At 41.1% G+C, this 22,165-nt stretch overlaps 1 protein-coding gene across 8 annotated transcripts in view; it reads right to left on the reverse strand.

The window, feature by feature from the left end:
* mycbp2 (MYC binding protein 2) overlaps positions 1-22,165 on the reverse strand; it is a 347,166-nt gene that overhangs the window by 258,443 nt on the left and 66,558 nt on the right. For all 8 annotated transcript variants that reach the window (XM_029703702.1, XM_029703697.1, XM_029703701.1 and 5 more), the window contains 2 exons: positions 6,321-6,420; positions 5,524-5,597 (listed from right to left, as the gene is read on the reverse strand). In XM_029703702.1, the coding sequence (XP_029559562.1) occupies positions 5,524-5,597; positions 6,321-6,420 (174 nt within the window). The remainder of the gene's footprint in view (positions 1-5,523; positions 5,598-6,320; positions 6,421-22,165) is intronic.

The following is a 22,165-nucleotide window of genomic DNA, read 5'->3' on the forward strand; positions in this document are numbered from 1 at the left end:
TTCTCAAATGATTGCATCGCCTGGTTCACCAACTACTTCTCTGATAGAGTTCAGTGTGTCAAATCGGAGGGCCTGTTGTCCGGACCTCTGGCAGTCTCTATGGGGGTGCCACAGGGTTCAATTCTTGGGCCGACTCTTCTCTCTGTATACATCAATGATGTCGCTGGTGAGTCTCTGATCCACCTCTACGCAGACGACACCATTCTGTATACTTCTGGCCCTTCTTTGGACACTGTTAACAACCCTCCAGACGAGCTTCAATGCCACACAACTCTCCTTCCGTGGCCTCCAACTGCTCTTAAATACAAGTAAAACTAAATGCATGCTCTTCAACCGCTTGCTGCCTGCACCTGCCCGCCTGTCCAGCATTACTACTCTGGACGGTTCTGACTTGTGGACAACTACAAATACCTAGGTGTCTGGTTAGACTGTAAACTCTCCTTCCAGACTCACATCAAACATCTCCAATCCAAAGTTAAATCTAGAATTGGCCTCCTATTTAGCAACAAAGCATCCTTCACTCATGCTGCCAAACATACCCTCGTAAAACTGACCATCCTACCGATCCTCGACTTCGGCGATGTCATTTACAAAATAGCCTCCAATACCCTACTCAACAAACTGGATGCAGTCTATCACAGTGCCATCCGTTTTGTCACCAAAGCCCCATACACTACCCACCATATACTACCCACCACCGCTCTCGTTGGCTGGCCTTCGCTTCATAATCGTCGCCAAACCCACTGGCTCCAGGTCATCTACAAGACCCTGGTAAAGTCCCCCCTTATCTCCGCTCACTGGTCACCATAGCAGCACCCACCCGTAGCACACGCTCCAGCAGGAATATCTCTGGTCACCCCCAAAGCCAATTCCTCCTTTGGCCGTCTCTCCTTCCAGTTCTCTGCTGCCAATGACTGGAACGAACTACAAAAATCTCTGAAACTGGAAACACTTATCTCCCTCACTAGCTTTAAGCACCAGCTATCAGAGCAGCTCACAGATCACTGCACCTGTACATAGCCCATCTATAATTTAGCCCAAACAACTACCTCTTCCCCTACTGTATTTATTTTATTTATTTTGCTCCTTTGCACCCCATTATTTATTTCTACTTTGCACTTTCTTTTACTACAAATCTACCATTACAGTGTTTTACTTGCTATATTATATTTACTTTGCCACCATGGCCTTTTTTGCCTTTACCTCCCTTATCTCACCCCATTTGCTCACATTGTATATAGACGTACTTTTCTACTGTATTATTGACTGTATGTTTGTTTTACTCCATGTGTAACTGTTGTTGTATGTTGTCGAACTGCTTTGCTTTATCTTGGCCAGGTCGCAATTGTAAATGAGAACTTTTTCTCAACTTGCCTACCTGGTTAAATAAAGGTGAAATAAATAAAAAAATACAATTAAAAATGTCAACCAATGAAATCAATAATTTGTCCCAATTGATAAATCGAACACACTGCGGCCATGTGCCAGCACAATGATCAAGACATGTCAATCCTGCCTCTATGCGTTATAAAAATGTATAATCTATATGAATAGGCAATTATGAGTAGGCCTAGACAAGGCTATTTGACTAATAATGTCATGATCATCTGGAATGGGGAAATTATTTTCAAAGGATCTGCTGTCAGAAATTGCCTTACGGTAGGAAAGGTAGACTAATGGAAAATAAAGGTAGGGAATAGATGTGTTTCTATAAGTAGAGAATCCCTTTAGCCTATACTAATGTGTCATCCTGTGAAATTGACATTGCTGCACAGCCTCATACAAATTTATTTTATTTTCATTCAAAATCTTTTCAGCCGCCAGTGTGACCCCAGCATAGAGATGAATAGCTAGATGGCACACTTGTCACTAGACAGTGATGCCCTCTATGGGCTTTGCTATCACAGACGACATCAATGGCAAAGATCAGAGGGGACGTTTTTATGGACAGCTGTCATGACAATTCTCCAAAACAGCTTTCTTCGCTCGCTCAACAACTAAATGCGAAAACAAGTTGCTTCATTTCATAACGGGATGCTATCTGAAATAAAGTTCATAATGGGAGGATATTCATTCAACTTTGGCCAAAAAATTGCACGTTTGTTGTAATTAAAATGATTTGAGAAACTATTGTCAACTTAGATTATTTTTTTTTTTGTTCAAACCTAAAATGCTATTTTCCTACTTAGTTATTTTCCTGGCCTTGGTTATGCCCTGTTTACATCCCGAATTTGTAGTCTTGCGTTTCTGCGAAAGTAAATAATTTCAATAGGAACCGTCTGCAACGAAGTGGCATCGCAGGGCCAACTAGCATCCGAGGCTCCAAATGAGAAAAGCATGCCGCATACTTAGCATTTCTTCAAACTCTGCATCGTCTTCAGTCTGGCCAGAGTCCGTCAATAGAACAGGAAGTTACCAAAGCACAGAATGAGGTACTATAAAAGGAGTAGTCTTAATAGTAATGTTTAATAACGCAATACTGGATGTCAAGCGAATTACACTGAACAAAAATATAAACAACATGTAAAGTGTTGGGTCCCATGTTTCATGAGTTGAAATAAAACATCCCAGAAATGTTCCATATGCCTTTCCTTAAAATGTTGTGCATACATTTGTTTGCATCCCTTTTGGTTAGCATTTCTCCTTTGCCAAGATAATCCATACACCTGACAGGTGTGGCATATCCAGAAGCTGATTAAACCCCATGATCATTACACAGGTGCACCTTGTGCTGGGGACAATAAAAGTCCACTGAAATGTGCAGTTTTGTCACACGACAATGCCGCAGATGGCTCAAGTTGAGGAAATGTGCAATTGGCATGCTGACTGCAGGAATGTCCACCAGAGCTGTTGCCACAGAATGAAATGATAATTTCTCTACCATAAGCTGCCTCCAATGTCATTTTAGAGAATGACCGGCCTCACAACCGCAGACCACGTAACCACGCCAGCCCAGGACCTCCACATCCAGCTTCTTACCCCTGCGAGATCATTTGAGCTGAGGAGCATTTATGTCTGTAATAAAGCCACTTTGTGGGGAAAAACTCATTCTGATTGGCTGGGCCTGGCTGCCAAGTGTGGTGGGCCTGGCTGCCAAGTGGGTGGGCCTACGCCCTTCAAGTCCGCCCACAAAACAAAAACAAAATGGGTGCACCCCTGCCAAGTCATGTGAAATCCATAGATTAAGAAGGATAAGGACTGTGTGCGGAGATGGGATGGCTGATAACGCTCGTAGTAGGGACTTTTCCGGACCATGGCTGATGTGTGGTGTGCTTTGCCACCTCAGCTGCCAAGGCATCACCTAGGTGGATGCTACACTTAGGCCATTGAGGACTAGATACCTATGGAGATGTTACTACAGAGGAACTGTGCACCGAGACAGCAAGGTGCCCTGATGAAGACAAGACCAAACTATACATACCTCTGCCTAAACATTAGCACGACAGGTAACTTACACAATTGTATTCCTCGGGATTAATTTTATTGTTGAACAAACACAAAGCTCTCAGTCAATCCAAAATGTTATTGAACCTCAAACCTGAATGTTTAACAAAGGAAAAGTGAGTTTTGTCTTTCTCAGGGAAATATAAGTGTGCACAATTATTAGGCAACTAAATTACAAAAATAATTTCTCTCAACTCACTTGTTGATTCTCAATTTTTAGAGTAAGTGTGACAGATAAGTAACACAAAATTACAATTATATAAAAGTTTTGGCCTTTAAAAAATATTCAGTGACCAATATAGCCACCCTTATTTTCAAGAACTGCCATGAGCCTTCCATCCATAGAGTCTGTCAGTTTCTTGATCTGTTCACGATCAATTTTCGCTGAAGCAGCAACCACAGCCTCCCAAATGCTGTTCAAAGAGGTGTATTGTCTTTCCTCACTGTAAATCTCACGTTTGAGAAGGGCCCACAAGTTCTCAATAGGATTTAAGTCAGGTGAGGAAGGGGGCCAGGTCGTTATTCAGGCATCTTTGAGGCCCTTGCTGGCTAGCCAAGTAGTGGAGTACTTGGATGCATGTGATGGAGCATTGTCCTGCATAAAGATCATGGTCTTCTAGAATGCTGAGGACATCTTCCTGTACCACTGTTTGATGAAATAAATCTTCCAGAAACGGGCAGTAGGTTTGGGAGTTGAGTTTCAGTCCATCTTCAACCCGAAAAGGTCCAACTACCTCATCCTCAATGATAGCAGCCCATACCAGTGCCCCTCCTTCACCTTGCTGGCACCTGACTCAAAGTGGTGCCCTGTGTCCATTACTGATCCAGCCACAGGCCCATCTATTTGGTCCATCATGGGTCACTTTCATTTGATCTGTCCATAAAACATAAAAAAATCTGTCTTCAGGTATTTCTTTGCCCAATCTTGACGCTTCAACTTGTGAATCTTATTCAGTGGTGGTCTTGTTTCAGTCTTCTTGACCTTGGCCATGTCTCTGAGCACTTGACACCTTGTACTTTTGAACACTCCAGGTAGGTTGCAGTTCTGGAATACGGTGGTACTGGAGGATAATGGGTTCCTGGTAGTTTGACGTTTAATTCTTCTCAAGTCTTTTGCAGTTAATTTGCGCATTTTCTTCCCCATGTGTTTTTTGTGCCCCAGTTGAAAATTCGCAACAAAACGTTTGATTGTCCGGTGGTCACGACTCAATAGTTTAGCCATTTAAAGAGTGTCGCATCCGTCTGAAAGGCATTTTACATTTTTGGCTTTTCAGTGTCAGTTAAATCTCTTTTTTGGCCCATTTTACCTGAGGTAATGAGGCTGCCTAATAATTATGCACACCTTGAAATAAGGTGTTATTCACTTTCGCCACACCCTCCCTCATTACACAAATACATATCACCTGAAAATGATTAAATCCAACAAGCATTCAAGTTTATATGGTTTGGAGTTTGAAAATGTGAATAGAAACAATGATAAGATCAGAATACTCACTTGCCTAATAATTGTGCACACAGTGTATACTATCATATTAAGGAAGTTCATTTCCTTGAAAAGACAACTGCCTTGTGCTTCTCTGCCCATGCATACTATAGCCTACATGCTAATTAATTATAGACCACACATATGGAGCACTTGATCTTGCGCGCCCAACAAAAGAGACAAGTGGTAAGCTACTGAACTTGAAGCAGTAAGAATTTCAAACACACCTATTAGTGTGTTTGAATAAGGCGACAAAGAGCTGCCTTTAATATAATAGATAATCCATACAATACAAAAAGATTACAAATAATCTGAGGAATTAAAAAACGTTTTTATCCCGAAGTAGACTGTCTGACCGCCCGTTCCCGCCAGCAGCATGAAAAATGCAGACCGTGCATCGGGTTCTGCAGGTCCGGCGGGAATGACACGCTCTATATTATAGTATAATAGCAATCTCTCCCCTATATTAGGCACAGGACTTCAGTCTGTACCCATCCACTCCTCTCTCTCAAGAAAAATCCAAATTAAAATAATAATTTTAGCGCCATTGCAGCAGATTAATGTGAGTATGTGTGTGCGTGTGAATGGAGACTCACATCTTTGCAGGCAGCAATTTGGTTGATGTACTCTCCGTCAGTGAAGACTACGCTCTGGCCGTCTGCCTGTAGACCTGTGAAAAGGACAGAGTTCAAAGAATAGGGAGATTAATTTTTCATGCTTTTGACAAAGGAATTCAGCCGAAACATTGTGCATTGGCCTCTGTTTAAGTTAATATAACATTATTCTCTATTAAATGCAAGTGTGTCAGTCCATGATATGGTACATTTTATTTATATTTTTTAAATGAATATTAACATAGCATACTGCAAAACAAAAAACAGGGCTAGCTAGACAGAGATTTAGTTCTCAATATCCTGAGGTGCGTAAGTGTCTGCACATTGAATCGATAAAGCTATGTAGCCATCTTTGTCCTGTGGCCATTTTGTTCTGTTTCAATCCTTTCCTAGTTTAATCAGGATTAATTTCTGGATGCGGAATCCATTAGTTATGATTATATCGAAATATTATGAATATTGCAAACATTGTAGTTACAAGCCTTAGTGTAGAGTATATTAATGATATGGCTGGCTAAAAGGTTTGGTCTATTGTCAATCACCAGGCGGGCGGTTTAAAAGCGCCCAGAAGTTTATGAGTATTAAATATAAATTATTATATGTGTCCAAGTTAATCTAAAAAATACCACATTTATCGGTTTAAGACAACAGAAAGTAAACGGGTGATTACAAAAATAAAAACTCACTAGCTTACAAACAGGCACATGGAAAAATACCATGCATTGTTTATTATAACACACACTATTGGGAAGGATATGTTACTGTGTGTTATCATGTACCTGGCATAGTGATGGTTCCGTCATGCTCCAGAGTCTCTGGGTCGATCTTGATGGCCGACGTACTGTGGTTGTTACTCATATCCCGGTACAACAGGCAGCCCTGTGCGCACAAGCACACACAAGTATCAATATTTGAATTTATACAACATTTTTAGGACTGCATTTGTCACAACTCACAAAAGCAACCCAGCCATTAGAGAGTTTGAATGTGTAGCACATTGGAAAGGAATACAAACAAGGCCAAGGCTGCAAATCCATAGGTAACCACCCTGTCCCGCCACCTTGGATCACTTTTCCCCAGAGCTGAAGATCTGAATAACGTACTGCACGAGAGTTTCTTTACCTTACGCTGTACAATATGGGCAAATAATATGACTGCAATTTTTTTACCAAATATTCCAAATGCAATTTTACTTGTGATTTCGATCAAAACACTTTCTCTGTTGGAATCATATAAATAAAATGTGTATTCTGATTCTATGATTGGTGTTTGGCATGACAACGACTGAAAAAGCCAGATACTGTAGAAGTTGTTATGACAGGGTAGGAATCAAAGTGTTGGTCAGAGTTTCACAGGGGACCCTTATTACATTTGAATGTTACATTCATGGCGTATAAAAAAAAATGTGTAGCCTCTTGTGATATGGATATTGCACATGACAATTGTGCAGACCTACTTTATGCACAAACGTTTGTGGTCACTCTCCCTTCACATTTCTCACTGACAATCGTGAGTGATAACTCAAGTTTCACCAGTGAAACATTCATGCATCATCTCCATGCCAACCATTTGATCTCAGTCAGTTTCATGGGGATATGCGTTTAGATCTTCTTGAGTTAAACAGTGTTGTTTGGAAGTTGCAATTTTCCCAAGTCCCTCTTTGTGGCACCTGACCACACTACTGAAAAGTAGTCTAGGTGCGACAAAACTAGGACCTGCCTTGTTGATAGTGCTGTTAAGAAACCAGTGCAGCGCTTTATTATGGAGAGACTTCTCCCCATCCTAGGTACTGTTCTATCAATATGTTTTGAACATTAGTTTACAATCCAGGGTTACTCCAAGCAGTTAATCTTCTCAACTTGCTCAATTACCACATTCATTACAATATTTAGCTGAGGTTTAGGGAATGATTTGTCCCAAATACAATGCTTTTAGTTTTATAAATATTTAGGACTAACTTATTCCTTGCCACCCATTCTGAAACTAACTGCAGCTCTTTGTTAAGTGTTGCAGTCATTTCAGTTGCTGTGGTAGCTGACGTGTATAGTGTTGAGTCATCCACATACAAAGACACACTGGCAATTCTCAAGGTCAGTGGCATGTTGTTAGTAAAGATTGAAAAAAGCAAGGGGCCTAGTCAGCTGCCCTGGGAAATTCCTGATTCTACCTGGATTTTGTTGGAGATGCTTCCAATAAAGAACACCCTCTGTGTTACGTTAGACAGGTAACTCTATCCACAATATAGCAGGGGGTGTAAAGCCATAACACACACATTTTTCCAGCAACAGACTATGATAGATAATGTCAAAAGTCGCACTGAAGTCTAATAAAACAGCCCCCACAATCTCCATATCATCAATTTCTCGCAGCCAACCATCAGTCATTTGTGTAAGTGCCTTGCTTGTTGAATGTCCTTACCTATAAGCGTGCTGAAAGTCTTGTCAATGTGTTTACTGTAAAATAGCATTGTATCTGGACAATTTTTTTTTCCAAAAGTGAATTTGTTTTACATTTATTGAATATCCAAAACATACAATATACTTGCAGTGAAGCTGCTCAACAACTACATCATACCAGTCATCCAACAGATTCCCATTCAGAGCGACACACAGAAGCATCCAGGGTCAATGCCCAGCTCAAGGGCATGTTGACAGATCTCCCACCAGGACAAAAAACATGAACCCGAACCCTCCAAGATCCCCCCCAACATTCCCCTATAGCGGTCCCTCAAACATTCTAGACCCCCCCAAGAAAAAAAAAAGTGAATTCCTTTCCCCACCCCCAAGAACCCCCCAATGCACCATCAACCAAGAGAATGAACTAAAGAGAAAAAAGGAAAAGACAGAAGAAAACAGCAAGCAATGCAAAAAAAATGTTTTTAAATTATAAATGTAAAACAAAGGATATCATGGACAACTAAAATCATAACATCAATGCCAACTGTATATGTTTGTGTGCATGTCTGGCACTATTGCATGTCTGTGTGTGTGTGTTCTTGTATGCGTTTATTTTAATGAGAGTGTGTGTATATGTATGTGTACAAACACCTGCACAGCATCAGCCTCAGGCAAACTGGCATTAGTTGTAAAAACACTGCCCCTCCGTGTCAAACTGACTGTTTTATTTTGACGTATTTTTAAAAAAATCTTTGACCGTCATTCTCTCCCCCATACAGCAACTCCAGTCCCACTTGTCTCCAATTCCACATCCCAACCCTCAGCCCATCCATCTCTGCTGGCCACCCACTTCGGGTTTCTACGCAACACATATCGATGACTTTATGACCCAAATATTCAACATTTTGTTGGTGGCAAGAATTCTATATAATAATTTTAGCTGAAAAGCACAAAGTCTTGAATCTTGCGTTGTTTTATATATCAACTCATACACCCTGTACCATGGAATCGGTACATCAAAAATCTCTTCCCAACTATTTTGCAATCTGTATGGCACAGTTGTCAACATCCTGGTCCTCGAATGAAACTGGAATACTTTCCTATTTATGCTATTTTTATTCATCTGCCAGTTTTGATCCTTTATATTGGGCAGACAGACGAGTTCCCTACCTCCTCCCGCTGCCACCTGCCCTCCTCCATTTTTGGGGTAATGCTGTAATCTTGGTTTGAGCAGACCTTCCCGTACAATTCTGATAACTCCATGAAGGACATAACTCTACGATTCCAATTTATAATATCATTTAAGAACAAAATACACCTTTCAAACATCTTTCCCATAAATACAGGTATTTTATCAACCAGCACATTTGAGTTCAGCCATAATACTTGTAATATTTGTTCTATCTTTTCAGGGGGGGTGAAATTGAAATTGTAGCCAGCTCTGCAATGCTTGTTTGAAAAAGATAGATACTTTGAAAAAATTATAATTTACAATTAATCGAAAATGAGACATGGCAATCTGCACAAAGGCAATTTTTAAACAATGGATGAGCTTTTCGTAGTAATCTACTGGAGAACCATTTAGGGTTCAAATAAAACTTTTGAATTAGTGAAGCTTTTAGAGAGAGGTTTAGTGCTTTCATATTTAATAATCTCAACCCATCCAATTCATATTCATTATATAGATAGGCACATTTTATTTTGTCTGGTTTAGCGGCCCAGATAAAGCAAAATATTTTTTCACATGATTTGGAAAACGAATCATCAGGAGTAAACAGATATGACAAAGGAGTTAATCAGGGCAATTTTTTCCATAAATAGACAGGTATTTACCTCTCCATGGTTGCAGGATCTTGTCTATTTTATTTTTTATTATTTATTCTATTGAAATTCATTGTGGAGAGCTTATTTATATATTTTATGATATAAAAACCAAGTATGTCTACTTCACCATTAGCCCAATTTATAGGTCAACTGCAGAGTAATGGAAAAATTATATTTTTTAAAGATCCAATACGTCATATTTTAGTCCAGAGAGTACAGAAAAGTTATCTAGATCTTCAATGAGACATTGCAGGGATCTAGCTTGCGGGCTTAATATCAAACTTGAGTCATCGGCATATGTTTTTACGCCTTGGATTTCTAATCCTCTAATGTTGTTATTGGATCGGATTTTAATAGCTAGCAAAAAGATGGCCATAATAGATATGGTGATAGCGGATACCCTTGTTTAACTCCTCTTGACACTGAGAAGTAGCCGTTATTTACTATTTTACACCTGGGGTTGCTATACATTATTTTTACCCATTTTATAAGAGAATTACCGAAATTGAAAAAATCCAGGCATTTATAAATAAAATCCGGCCTTACTTTATCAAATGCCTTTTCAAAATCCGCTATAAATACCATTCCTGGCTTCTTATACGTTTCATGATGATCTATTATTTCTAGTAGTTGTCTTATATTATCTCCAATGTATCCTCCATGTAAAACACCTGTCTGATGAGGATGGACAATACCTGATAAAACCCTTTTAATTCTGAGTGCTATGCATTTCGCTAGTCTTTTTGTATCACAACATTACAACAGTAAGGGGCCTCTAGTTTTTTAGATGGTCTGGATCTTTATATTTGCCATCTGGGTCTTGTTTTAATAATAGAGAAATCAGACCACCCTGCTGAGTACCTGAGACTACCATTTCTATAGGAGTAGTTAAAACAAATCTAACAATGGAGCTTTTAGTATATAAAAAAATACTTGATATACCTCTACCGGTATGCCATCAAGCCCTGGGGTTTTTCCAGACTGAAAGGATTTTAATAGCCTCAAAAGGTTATTCCTCTATAATTTGGCCTTCACACTGACCTTTCTGTACATTTGTTAGTTTTCCATTTTTTATATTATTTGGAAATAATAATCTACCATAATCTTCATTCAGTGGGAGGGAATGAGATGGAAAAGATCATCTGCCTAAAATAATTAGCTTCCTCTTTTAAAATATAATTCGGAGAATAATAGATGACTCCGTCTTCAGTAACGAGTTTCTGCAAATTCTTTTTGTAAGCGTTCCTGTATTGGAGATTCAGGAAGAATTTGGTGCATTTTTCTCCATACTCCATCCAGTTTGCTTTATTTTTGTAATGGATTACATTAGGTCTTTCTTAAATAAGTTCAAGTTTTTTGTTTTTCCTCGAACTTATTTTGTATCTCTGTATAATCGTTTTTATTGCTATCTACCTGTACTATTAGTTCATGGATGTCCCTTGTTAGTGTTATCCCAAACAATAAGGGGATTTGCTGAACCAATATTATACTGGAAAAATTCAGTTATAAATTATTGTCTTATTTTTAACTAAGTTGTCCTCCAGTAAACTAAATTTCCAATATCCCTGTCCACGTGGAAAATATATAAAATAGTTATGTGAATGCCAATTAGATTAACTTTTTTAACCTTTGATGCAAGAAAGAGACAAGAAAGTAGTCAAGACGACAAGCTTGATTAAGTCTCCATGTATATCTCACTAGGTCAGGGTTTTTTAGTCTCCAAATATACACTATTTCTAATGTGTCCATAATATTTGTGATTTCCTTAAAAGGCACGGTGATGATAGTTTGTAGAGTTATTACCTTTATGGTCCATTGAGGTACTTAACACTGTGTTATAGTCTCCTACCATAATGATTAGATCATTTGTTGCCTGTAAGTTCAATAAATTGGTATAAATGCCTTCGAAGTATAGATCATCCTGATTAATGAGCAAAATCACTTTTTGTCCACTTTCATATTCAAAAGGATCCACCTTCCTTGCGAATCATTCCTGACTATTTGCACATTCAGATCGAAATTGTTGTTAATTAATATCATCACACCCTTTGAGTTCCTTTGTCCATGAGAGAAAATTATTTCACCACCCCATTCCTTTTTCATGAAACTTCATCTAAGGATGTAGAGTGAGTTTCCTGTAAACAGTATATGTTATATTCCTTTTCTTTTAGCCATGTAAAGACTGATCTTTTTTTATAATCTGCTAAACCATTACAATTATAACTGGCTAGTTTACTCAGAGTTGGTAACAGGTTGATAGGTCGGCTATTTGAGCAAGTAAAGGGGGCTTTACTATTCTTAGTTAGGATAATAACTTTTGCTTCCCTCCAGGCCTGAGGCCCACACTTTCTAGTAGGCTTGAATTGAAGATATGGCAAATAGGAGTGCCAATATCAGCCGCTAGTAATTTTCCTTTCAAGTTGTCAGACCCTGGTAGCTTGTCATTGTTGATAAACAATTTTTTCACCACTTCCACACTTACTTTACAGAAATCAAATTTGCAATGCTTGTCTTTCATAATTTGGTCAGATATACTTGGATGTGTAGTGTCAGCGTTTGTTGCTGGCATGATTTTAATTTTTAATTTCACCTTTATTTAACCAGGTAGGCTAGTTGAGAACAAGTTCTCATTTGCAACTGCGACCTGGCCAAGATAAAGCATAGCAATTCGACACATACAACACAGAGTTACACATGGAATAAACAAAACATAGTCAATAATACAGTAGAACAAAAGAAAACAAAAAGAATATATACAGTGAGTGCAAATGAGGTAAGTTAAGGCAATAAATAGGCCATGGTGGCAAAGTAATTACAATATAGCAATTAAACACTGGAATGGTAGATGTGCAGAAGATGAATGTGCAAGTAGAGATACTGGGGTGCAAAGGAGCAAGATAAATAAATAAATACAGTATGGGGATGAGGTAGGTAGATAGATGGGCTGTTTACAGATGGGCTATGTACAGGTGCAGTAGTCTGTGAGCTGCTCTGACAGCTGGTGCTTAAAGCTAGTGAGGGAGATATGAGTCTCCAGCTTCAGAGATTTTTGCAGTTCGTTCCAGTCATTGGCAGCAGAGAACTGGAAGGAAAGGCAGCCAAAAGAGGAATTGGCTTTGGGGTGACCAGTGAGATATACCTGCTGGAGCGCATGTTACGAGTGGGTGCTGCTATGGTGACCAGTGAGCTGAGATAAGGCGGGCTTTACCTAGCAGAGACTTGTAGATAACCTGTAGCCAGTGGGTTTGGCGCCGAGTATGAAGCGAGGGCCAACCAACGAGAGCGTACAGGTCGCAATGGTGGGTAGTGTATGGGGCTTTGGTGACAAAACGGATGGCACTGTAATAGACTGCATCCAGTTTGTTGAGTAGAGTGTTGGAGGCTAATTTATAGATGACATCACCGAAGTCGAGGATCGGTAGGATGGTCAGTTTTACGAGGGTGTGTTTGGCAGCATGAGTGAAGGATGCTTTGTTGTGATATAGGAAGCCGATTCTAGATTTAATTTTGGATTGGAGATGCTTAGTGTGAGTCTGGAAGGAGAGTTTACAGTCTAACCAGACACCCAGGTATTTGTAGTTGTCCACGTATTCTAAGTCAGAGCCGTCCAGAGTAGTGATGCTGGACGGGCGAGCAGGTGCGGGAAGTGATCGATTGAATAGCATGCATTTACTTTTACCTGCGTTTAAATTCTTATGGATGGTGGCAGTATTGAGAAGCTTGGATGACTGACGTGCCCAGAGTAAACTGCCTGCTACTCACTCCCAGAAACTAACTACTTTAAGTAGATTTGGATAGAAACCACTGAAGTTTCTAAAACTATTTGAATGATGTCTGTGAGTATAACAGAACTCATATGGCAGGCACAAACCTGAGAAGAAATCCAAACAGGAAGTGGTCTGTAGGACTTCAATTAATTCCCTATCCAAACTACAGTGTCTGTGGGGTCATTTTGCAATTCCCAAGGCTTCCACTAGATGTCAACAGTCTTTAGAACCTTGTTTGAGGCTTCTACTGTAAAGTGGGGATGAATAAGAGCTACTGGAGTCAGAACACTGCCAGCAGGGCATGAGCCTCAGGCATGCACGCTCACGTGAGAGGTAGCTCAGTTCCATTGTATTTCTGAAGACAAAAGGATTTCTCCGTTTGAAACTTTATTGCAGATTTACGATAAAAACATAGTAAAGATTGATTCTATACATCGTTTGACATGTTTCTACGAACTGTAATGGAAATGTTTGAGTTTTTGTCTGACATGCGCGTCCTGAATCTGGATTTGTGAACTGAAGGCGCGAACAAGGAGGTATTTGGACATAAAGGATGGACTTTATCGAACAAAACAAACATTTATTGTGGACCTGGGATTCCTGGGAGTATATTCTGATGAAGATCATCAAAGGTAAGTGAATATTTATAAGGCAGTGATCGCTGAGATCTTGATTGAAAACAGCAGAAGTGTATTTGGAGAGCGAGTTAGTTAGGATGGCATCTATGAGGGTGCCCATGTTTACGGATTTGGGGTTGTACCTGGTAGGTTCATTGATAATTTGTGTGCGATTGAGGGCATCAAGCTTAGATTGTAGGATGGCCGGGGTGTTAAGCATGTCCCAGTTTAGGTCACCTAGTAGCACGAGCTCAGAAGATAGATGGGGGGCAATCAATTCACATATGGTATCGAGGGCACAGCTGGGGGCAGAGGGAGGTCTATAGCAAGCGGCAAAAGGGAGAGACTTGTTTCTGGAAAGGTGAATTTTTAGAAGTAGAAGCTCAAATTGTTTGGGTACAGACTTAGTAATACAGAACTCTGCAGGCTATCTTTGCAGTAGATTGCAACACCTCCCCCTTTGGCAGTTCTATCTTGGCGGAAAATGTTATAGTTAGCGATGGAGATTGCAGGGTTTATGGTGGTTTTCCTAAGCCAGGATTCAGACACGGCTAAGACATCCGGGTTGGCAGAGTGTGCTAAAGCACTGAATAAAACAAACTTAGCGAGGAGGATTCTGATGTTAACATGCATGAAACCAAGGCTTTTACGGTTACAGAAGTGAACAAATGAGAGCACCTGGGGAGTGGGAGTGGAGCTAGGCACTGCAGGACCTGGATTAACCTCCACATCACCAGAGGAACAGAGGAGAAGTAGGATAAGGGTACGGCTAAAGGCTATACAAACTGGCCGTCTAGCACGTTTGGAACAGAGAGTAAAAGGAGCAGGTTTCTGGGCACGATAGCATAGATTCAAGGCATAGTGTACAGACAAAGGTAAGGTAGGATGTGAGTACATTGGAGGTAAACCTAGGCATTGAGTAATGATGACAGAGATATAGTCTCTAGAGATGTTTAAACCAGGTGATGTCATCGCATATGTAGAAGGTGGAACAACATGGTTGGTTAAGGCATATTGAGCAGGGCTAGAGGCTCTACAGTGAAATAAGACAGTAATCACTAACCAGGACAGTAATGGACGAGGCATATTGATATTAGAGAGGCATGCATAGCCAAGTGAACATATGGGTCAAGTGATTGGTTGGGCTGACTGGGGACACGGCGATTCAGACAGTTAGCAGGCCGATGCTAACAAGCTAACAGTTAGTAGGCCGGGGCTAAACAAGCTAGCAATTAGCAGACCGGGGCTGGCAATCTAGCAGTTAGCAGACCGGGTTAGCAAGCAAGCAGTAGGCAGACCGGGGCTAGCAGTTAGCAGACCGGGGCAGGCAAGCTAGCAGTCAGCAGACCGGGGCTAGCAAGTTAGCCTTTGGGGGACGTCGCGATGGGGGTAAGTCTGTTTTTGCCTCTTCGTGCGGTGACGTCAATAGACCAGTCGTGGAATTAGTAGGGTTCCAAGTAGCTCTAAATAGCTAGCAGGCCGGTTAGCAGAATGGGCCTTCAGCGGACGTCGCGCCTGATGGGCCTGTTGGAATCCTCGGGAAGATTATGTCGGTATTCCAGTCGTAGATGATTGGCGGGGTTCCGTGCCCCGTACCGGCAGTAGAAGGGGTCCGGATATTGTAGCCCAGGAATGGGCTTCGGTGGTAGCACAGGAGCCCTGGCCGAGCTAGCTTCAGGCTAATTGGTGCTTGCTCCGGGAAGGAAACGCTAGCCAGGAGTAGTCACCCGGGATTGCGGTTAGCTAGTTGCGAAGACCCAGATGAAAATGTTCAGAGTTTGCGGTAGGAATCTGGGGGAAAAAAAAATATATAAAATAATAATAGGTCCGTTATACTCTGGTTTGAGTCACGTTGTTCGAACTGGCGAGAGCTTTCCGAGCTAAAGGTTAGCTGATGACCGCTAGCAATGGTTTGATGACTGAAAGCTGGTAGGTAGTTAGCTGGCTAGCTTCAGTTGAGGGATTCCAGATCCGAAGTAAATAGAAAAACTTTAGAAAAATAAAAAAAACAGATCCTCGCCACATTGGGTGAGGCGGGTTGTAGGAGAGTATTTAGAAGTTGAGGTTTAGGAAAATATTTTAAAAAGATATGCGAAGAAAAGGATGTAAAAAGGTATATACAAGGGACACGACAGGACAAAGACGTCTGACTGCTACGCCATCTTGGATAACTTGATGATATGCCTAAGTTTCCTAATATTGCCAATTTAAAAAAATCATTCAAATAGTTTGCAATATCAACTTTTATTTAACCAGGGAAAAACACACTTAGACATAGGTCTCATTTGCAAATGTGACCTGGGAACAAAACTGAAAATACAATGATACACAATTTAAAACAAAATTAAATAAAATAGCAAATATTATATACACAAACAAAAATGTGTGAATATAAAAATACCTAGCCTTTCTCCTAAATTGACCCAGAGACAACTATTTTTTTTAAATAATGATGTCAGAGTTCAGTATAACTTCCTTTGGTAGGGAAGGAGAGGAATTTCCACGCTTCAGCAGAGTCAGCGATAGAACTTAAGTAGTTTGATTTAGCCTTTTTAACTAAGGAAGTGCATTTATTTCTCAGTTGCCTGAAAAGCTGCAAGTCGTCAACAGCATCAGTTAGTATAGCTTTGGCCCAGGCATGATTTCTTGTTCTAAATATATCTGAAAGTGCTGTAGAAAAACAACGTTTTAGTCTATAGCATTTTTAAAGAGCGTGTTTATCTGCCAGTGATATAAAAATAGATAAATGCTCAAGGGCTAATTCAGTGTCAGGTATACACTTGATGGAGGAAAGTTCAGAAAAGAGCAAGTCATGCATAAACGCTTGGGGAGAAAAGTTTTTAAAATGTATCTTCCTAATACGAATATCAGAATTATGCTGTCTAGGATCTCTAATGCAGGCTATGAGACAATGATCAAAATACATATACTAATGGGGGTTATTTGTGAGAATTAAATCTGATAATGAGGATCAATCTAGAATTTTCACATTTAACCGAATGGGTTTTGTGATTAGCTGGGTTAGATTAAGATCAAGACAAATGTCCTTAAAGTTATCTGAGATAGGTGACTTTAACCTGGACTGGCTTGCACCTAAGACCACCAGTTCAGATGATAGAAAACGTTTTAAATGCTCAGCTATGATACTAATCGCATCAACTAAAGCAGCAGGAGGCCTACACTGTACACTCCAGCAACAAATACATGCACGTTTTCGCTCATGGTCACATCTAAAACCAGGATTTCACATTTCTGGGGTATAGTGATATTAAGAGCACATGATGCTACAAAAGTGGATTTCACATACATCGCCACCCCTCCACCTTTTCTCTGTCTATTACATCTAAAAATGCTGTAATTAGCAATGTCAATGTCCTTATCCACAATCGAGTCATTTAACAAAGTCTCTGAAAACAAGAATGTCTGTGTGTGTCATGCATCCAGATATCAATAAAGTCCATATTTGACATCATACTTCGCACATTTAAAATGTAACAAACCCAGCCCTTTGCAGACTTAACATCAGGGGTGTCCATATTTACCCTAAATAGGTTGTTATAAACTTAATCATTAAGTCAGGAGATTTCATAGGAATAGAAATGAGGTTATCAAAGCTTTCCCCGATGGGCCTGTGGCTGCATCTATTTGGTTGCTGTTTAAATCTCATTGAAATTAAGACAGGGATAATGTAGATTTCCTTGACTATAGTCTAACATCAGAAACAGTTTGATGTGTGATAATGGTTGGGATAACCTGGGTAGAATGAGGGTTATATCCGTCAGTTTCTCAGAGCAGCCTTAAAATGGCCTTGCAATGTATAAGCCCTGAGACATTTTGGGTGGATTCTGTCTTTAAAATATTCTCTCTTTCCAAAAAGTGTAAAGGTTAGCAATAAAGACAACATTGACAGAGTTACAATACCTCTTTAGCCAGAAATTAAGTGATAGCAACATACTGACTCTACCATATCTACGTCTCATAGTGGGTATGGGACCCGATACAATGGGACGCTTGTTCAGGTATTTCAGTTTTGCAATTAGTTCCATGAAGTCACTTTTAAGCAATTCAGAGCTGGCTAACTTACTGTCATTAAATTCCACATGTACTAAAACAGTATCAGTCTGTGGATTTTGGCTTCAGGAAGTAGCGTAGTGATATCCTTAACTTTGTACCCGGATAGCATAGGGTTCTAATCCCTGGCAAGGAGATGGTTCCTTATATTGAGCTTCCAAAGATGAATGCCGGTTGGATCCCCCGCTACCGTATCTCCGATCAGTGACAGGAGGTGAAGAAATCGGCTGGGGAGAAGGCCGGCACCGTCCCGGTACCCTGAACACGATGTCTGTACGCCCTGAGGAAGACGGTGGGGACTGTGGCTCAAAACGATTAGAGAGTTTAATATCGTCGCGGCGCTGCGAGAGAAAAAAACAGATTGCTGGGGTGCAGGTCTCTTCCTCCTCCTGGATCCAATCACACTCCATTCACGTCCGCCAGGGGTAGAGCTAATAGAGCTGATAGCATCCGACTTTTGGCTAGGTTCAGAAGGTCTTAAGGTGGGGAAATGCTCACGATCCATAAAAGTTCCATTACATTCATCTCTTTGAAAAGAGGCATCAACAAATGAAGTGAGGCATACTAATTCAAAATAATAAGTAAAGTAATGATCATCTTGGCAGCATTTAGTTTGTAGCATTTGACACAGGTCAAGTTTTCAGATAAGTCCTTCAATGGGATGACCGATCATGTTATATAAAATGCATTTAATGGCCTTATGGTCGGTGATGGAGTCAAAGGAGTTTTCACTGCTTTGTGTAGAAGCCCTTTACTCAATTCAGCATGCTAGCCAATAGGCTACTAAAATGATCCAGGGACAAATCTAGCGGTCCCAGCACTGTGGCTTATCTGCGTCGCTGGATCCAAAATAAATAATAAAAACTGGGTATAAAACACTAGGTATAAAATCAATTAAATATATAATATTCTACTAATTAAAAGTATTCACTAAAACCGTTTGTCAGAACCACCATGGCAGCATTCACCAGCTGTTTCCAATTAAAGCATTGAGAGAGCGAGTAAAAACTGATGGAGCGGAGTTTGCCTTTTTGCCCAAAATGTAATTTGTGCTACAAAGCTTTTTACTATCATTCTATGTAATTTATATTTGTTTTGAAGTGTAGTTTCTTCTTTTTATTTAGTTTAGTCGTGATTTCTAAAATTTGCAGTACGTTTGCCAATAAGTTGTACAGCCAGAGCCATTTGCCATTTCTTGCCTCATCCCGTTCAATCACACAATTTTGAAATTCCTCATCAATCCACGGGGATTCAAATCAAATGTTATTTGTCACATACCAATGGTTAGCAGATGTTAATGCGAGTGTAGCAAAATGCTTGTGCTTCTGGTTCAGACAGCGCAGTAATATCTAACAACTAAGCTAACAATTCCCCAACAACTACCTAATACACACAAACCTAAAAGGGGTAAATGAGAATATGTACATATAAAGATGGATGAGCGATGGCCGAGTGGCACAGGCAAGGTGCAATAGAGGGTATAAAATACAGTATATACATATGAGTAATGAAAGATATGTAAACATTAAAGTGGCATTGTTTAAAGTGGCATTGTTTAAAGTAACTAGTGATCCATTTGTTAAAGTGGCCAGTGATTGGGCTCAATGTGGGCAGCAGCCTCTAAGTTAATGATGGCTGTTTAGCAGTCTGATGGCCTTGAGATAGAAGCAGTTTCTCAATCTCTCGGTCCAAGCTTTGATGCACCTGTACTGATCTCGCCTTCTGGATGGTAGCGGTGTGAACAGGCAGTGGCTCAGGTGGTTGTTGTCTTTGATGATCTTTTTTGCCTTCCTGTGACATCGGGTGCTATAGGTGTCATGGAGGGCAGGTAGTTTGCCCACGGTAATGCGTTGTGCAGACTGCACCACCCTCTGGAGAGCCTTGCGGTTGAGGGCGGAGCAGTTGCCGTACCAGGCTGTGACACAGCCCGACAGGATGCTCTCGATTGTGCATCTGTATAAGTTACTCAGGGTTTTGGGTGACAAGCCACATTTCTTCAGCCTCCTGAGGTTGAAGAGAAGCTGTTGCACCTTCACCACAATGTCTGTGTGGGTGTACCATTTCAGTTTTTCGTTGATGTGTAACCTAAGGAACTTAAACGTCCCACTTTCCCCACTGCTGTCCCTTCGATGTGGATAGGGGGGTGCACCCTCTGCTGTTTCCTGAAGTCCACAATAATCTCCTTTGTTTTGTTGACGTTGAGTGAGAGGTTGTTTTCATGACACCACACTCCGAGTGCCCTAACATCCTCCCTGTATGCTGTCTCGTCGCTGTTGGTAATCAAGCCCACACCTGTTGTGTCATCTGCAAACTTGATGATTGAGTTGGAGGCGTTCATGGCCATGCAGTCGTGGGTGAACAGGGAGTACAGGAGGGGGCTGAGCATGCACTCTTCTGGGGCCCCAGTGTTGAGAGTCAGCGAGATGGAGATGTTTCCTACCTTAACCACCTGGGGGCGGCCCCGTTAAAGTCCAGAACCCAATTGCGCAGGGTGGGGTTGAGACCCAGGGCCTCCAGCTTGATGAGCTTGGAGGGTACTATGGTGTTGAATGCTGAGCTGTAGTCAATGAACAGCATTCTTACGTAGGTATTCCTCTTGTCCAGATAGGATAGGGCAGTGTGCAGTGTGATGGCGATTGCATGGTCTGTGGATCTGTTAGGGCGATACGCAAACTTAAGTGGGTCTAGGGTGGCCGGTAAGGTGGAGGTGATATGATCCTTGACTAGTCTCTCAGAGCATGATGACAGAAGTGAGTGCTACAGGCGGTAGTAATTTAGTTCAGTTCTTTTTGCCTTCTTGGGTACAGGAACAATGGTGGCCATCTTGAAGCATGTGGGGACAGCAGACTGGGATAGGGAGCAATTGAATATATCCGTAAACACACCAGGCAGCTGGTCTGCGCATGCTCTGAGGACTTGGCTAGGGATGCCGTCTGGGCCGGCAGCCTTGCGAGGGTTAACACGTTTAAATGTTTTACTCACGTCGGCCACGGAGAAGGAAGGGAGGCGCAGTTCTTGGTAGCGGGACGCAATTAATTTAGCAGACTCTCTTATCCAGAGCGACTTACAGTAGTGAATGCATACATTTCATACATATTTCTTTTTGTTTCTGTACTGGCCCCCCGTGGGAATCGAACCCCCAACCCTGGCGCTGCAAACACCATGCTCTACCAACTGAGCCACACGGGACCAATGGTGGCACTGCGTTATCCTCAAAGTGGGCAAAGGTGTTTAGTTTGTCTTGAAGCATGACGTGGCTGGTTTTCTTCTTGTAGTCCATGATTTCCTGTAGACCCTGCCACATATGTCTTGTGTCTGAGCCCGTTGAATTGCGACTCCACTTTGTCCCTGTACTGTACTGGCATTTGCTTGTTTGATTGCCTTGCAGAGGGAATCATGTTTATATTCAGCCATATTCCCAGACCTATTTAAATGCGGTGGTTCACGCTTTCAGTTTGGCGCGAATGCCGCCATTCATCCACGGTTTCTGGTTAGGGTAGGTTTTAATACACACAGTGGGTTAACCTCTTGGCGTTCCCCTAGGATAGGGGGCGCTACAGCGATTTTTGACAAAAAATCGTGCCCATTTTAAACGGCCTCCTACTCAAACTCATAAGCTAGGATATGCATATAATTAATACTTGTGGATAGAAAACACCCTAAAGTTTCTAAAACTGTTTGAATGGTGTCTGTGAGTATAACAGAACTCATATGGCAGTCAAAACCCCGAGACAGATCGAAACAGGAAGTGGAATTCTGAATTGCGAACTCAACTTCATCACGTTGCCTATTAATCACATCGTGAGCTATGGTTCATTGAGCACTTCCTATTGCTTCCACTAGCTGTCCCCAGTCTTTACAAAGTGATTTGAGTCTCCTACTGTGAAAACTGACACAATGACACGCTGTGGAACGTGGTCACATGGAGAGGGCCATCACCATTATGACG

The sequence above is a fragment of the Salmo trutta genome, chromosome 20 (genome assembly GCF_901001165.1).
Source record: "Salmo trutta chromosome 20, fSalTru1.1, whole genome shotgun sequence".
Taxonomy (NCBI): Eukaryota; Metazoa; Chordata; class Actinopteri; order Salmoniformes; family Salmonidae; genus Salmo; species Salmo trutta.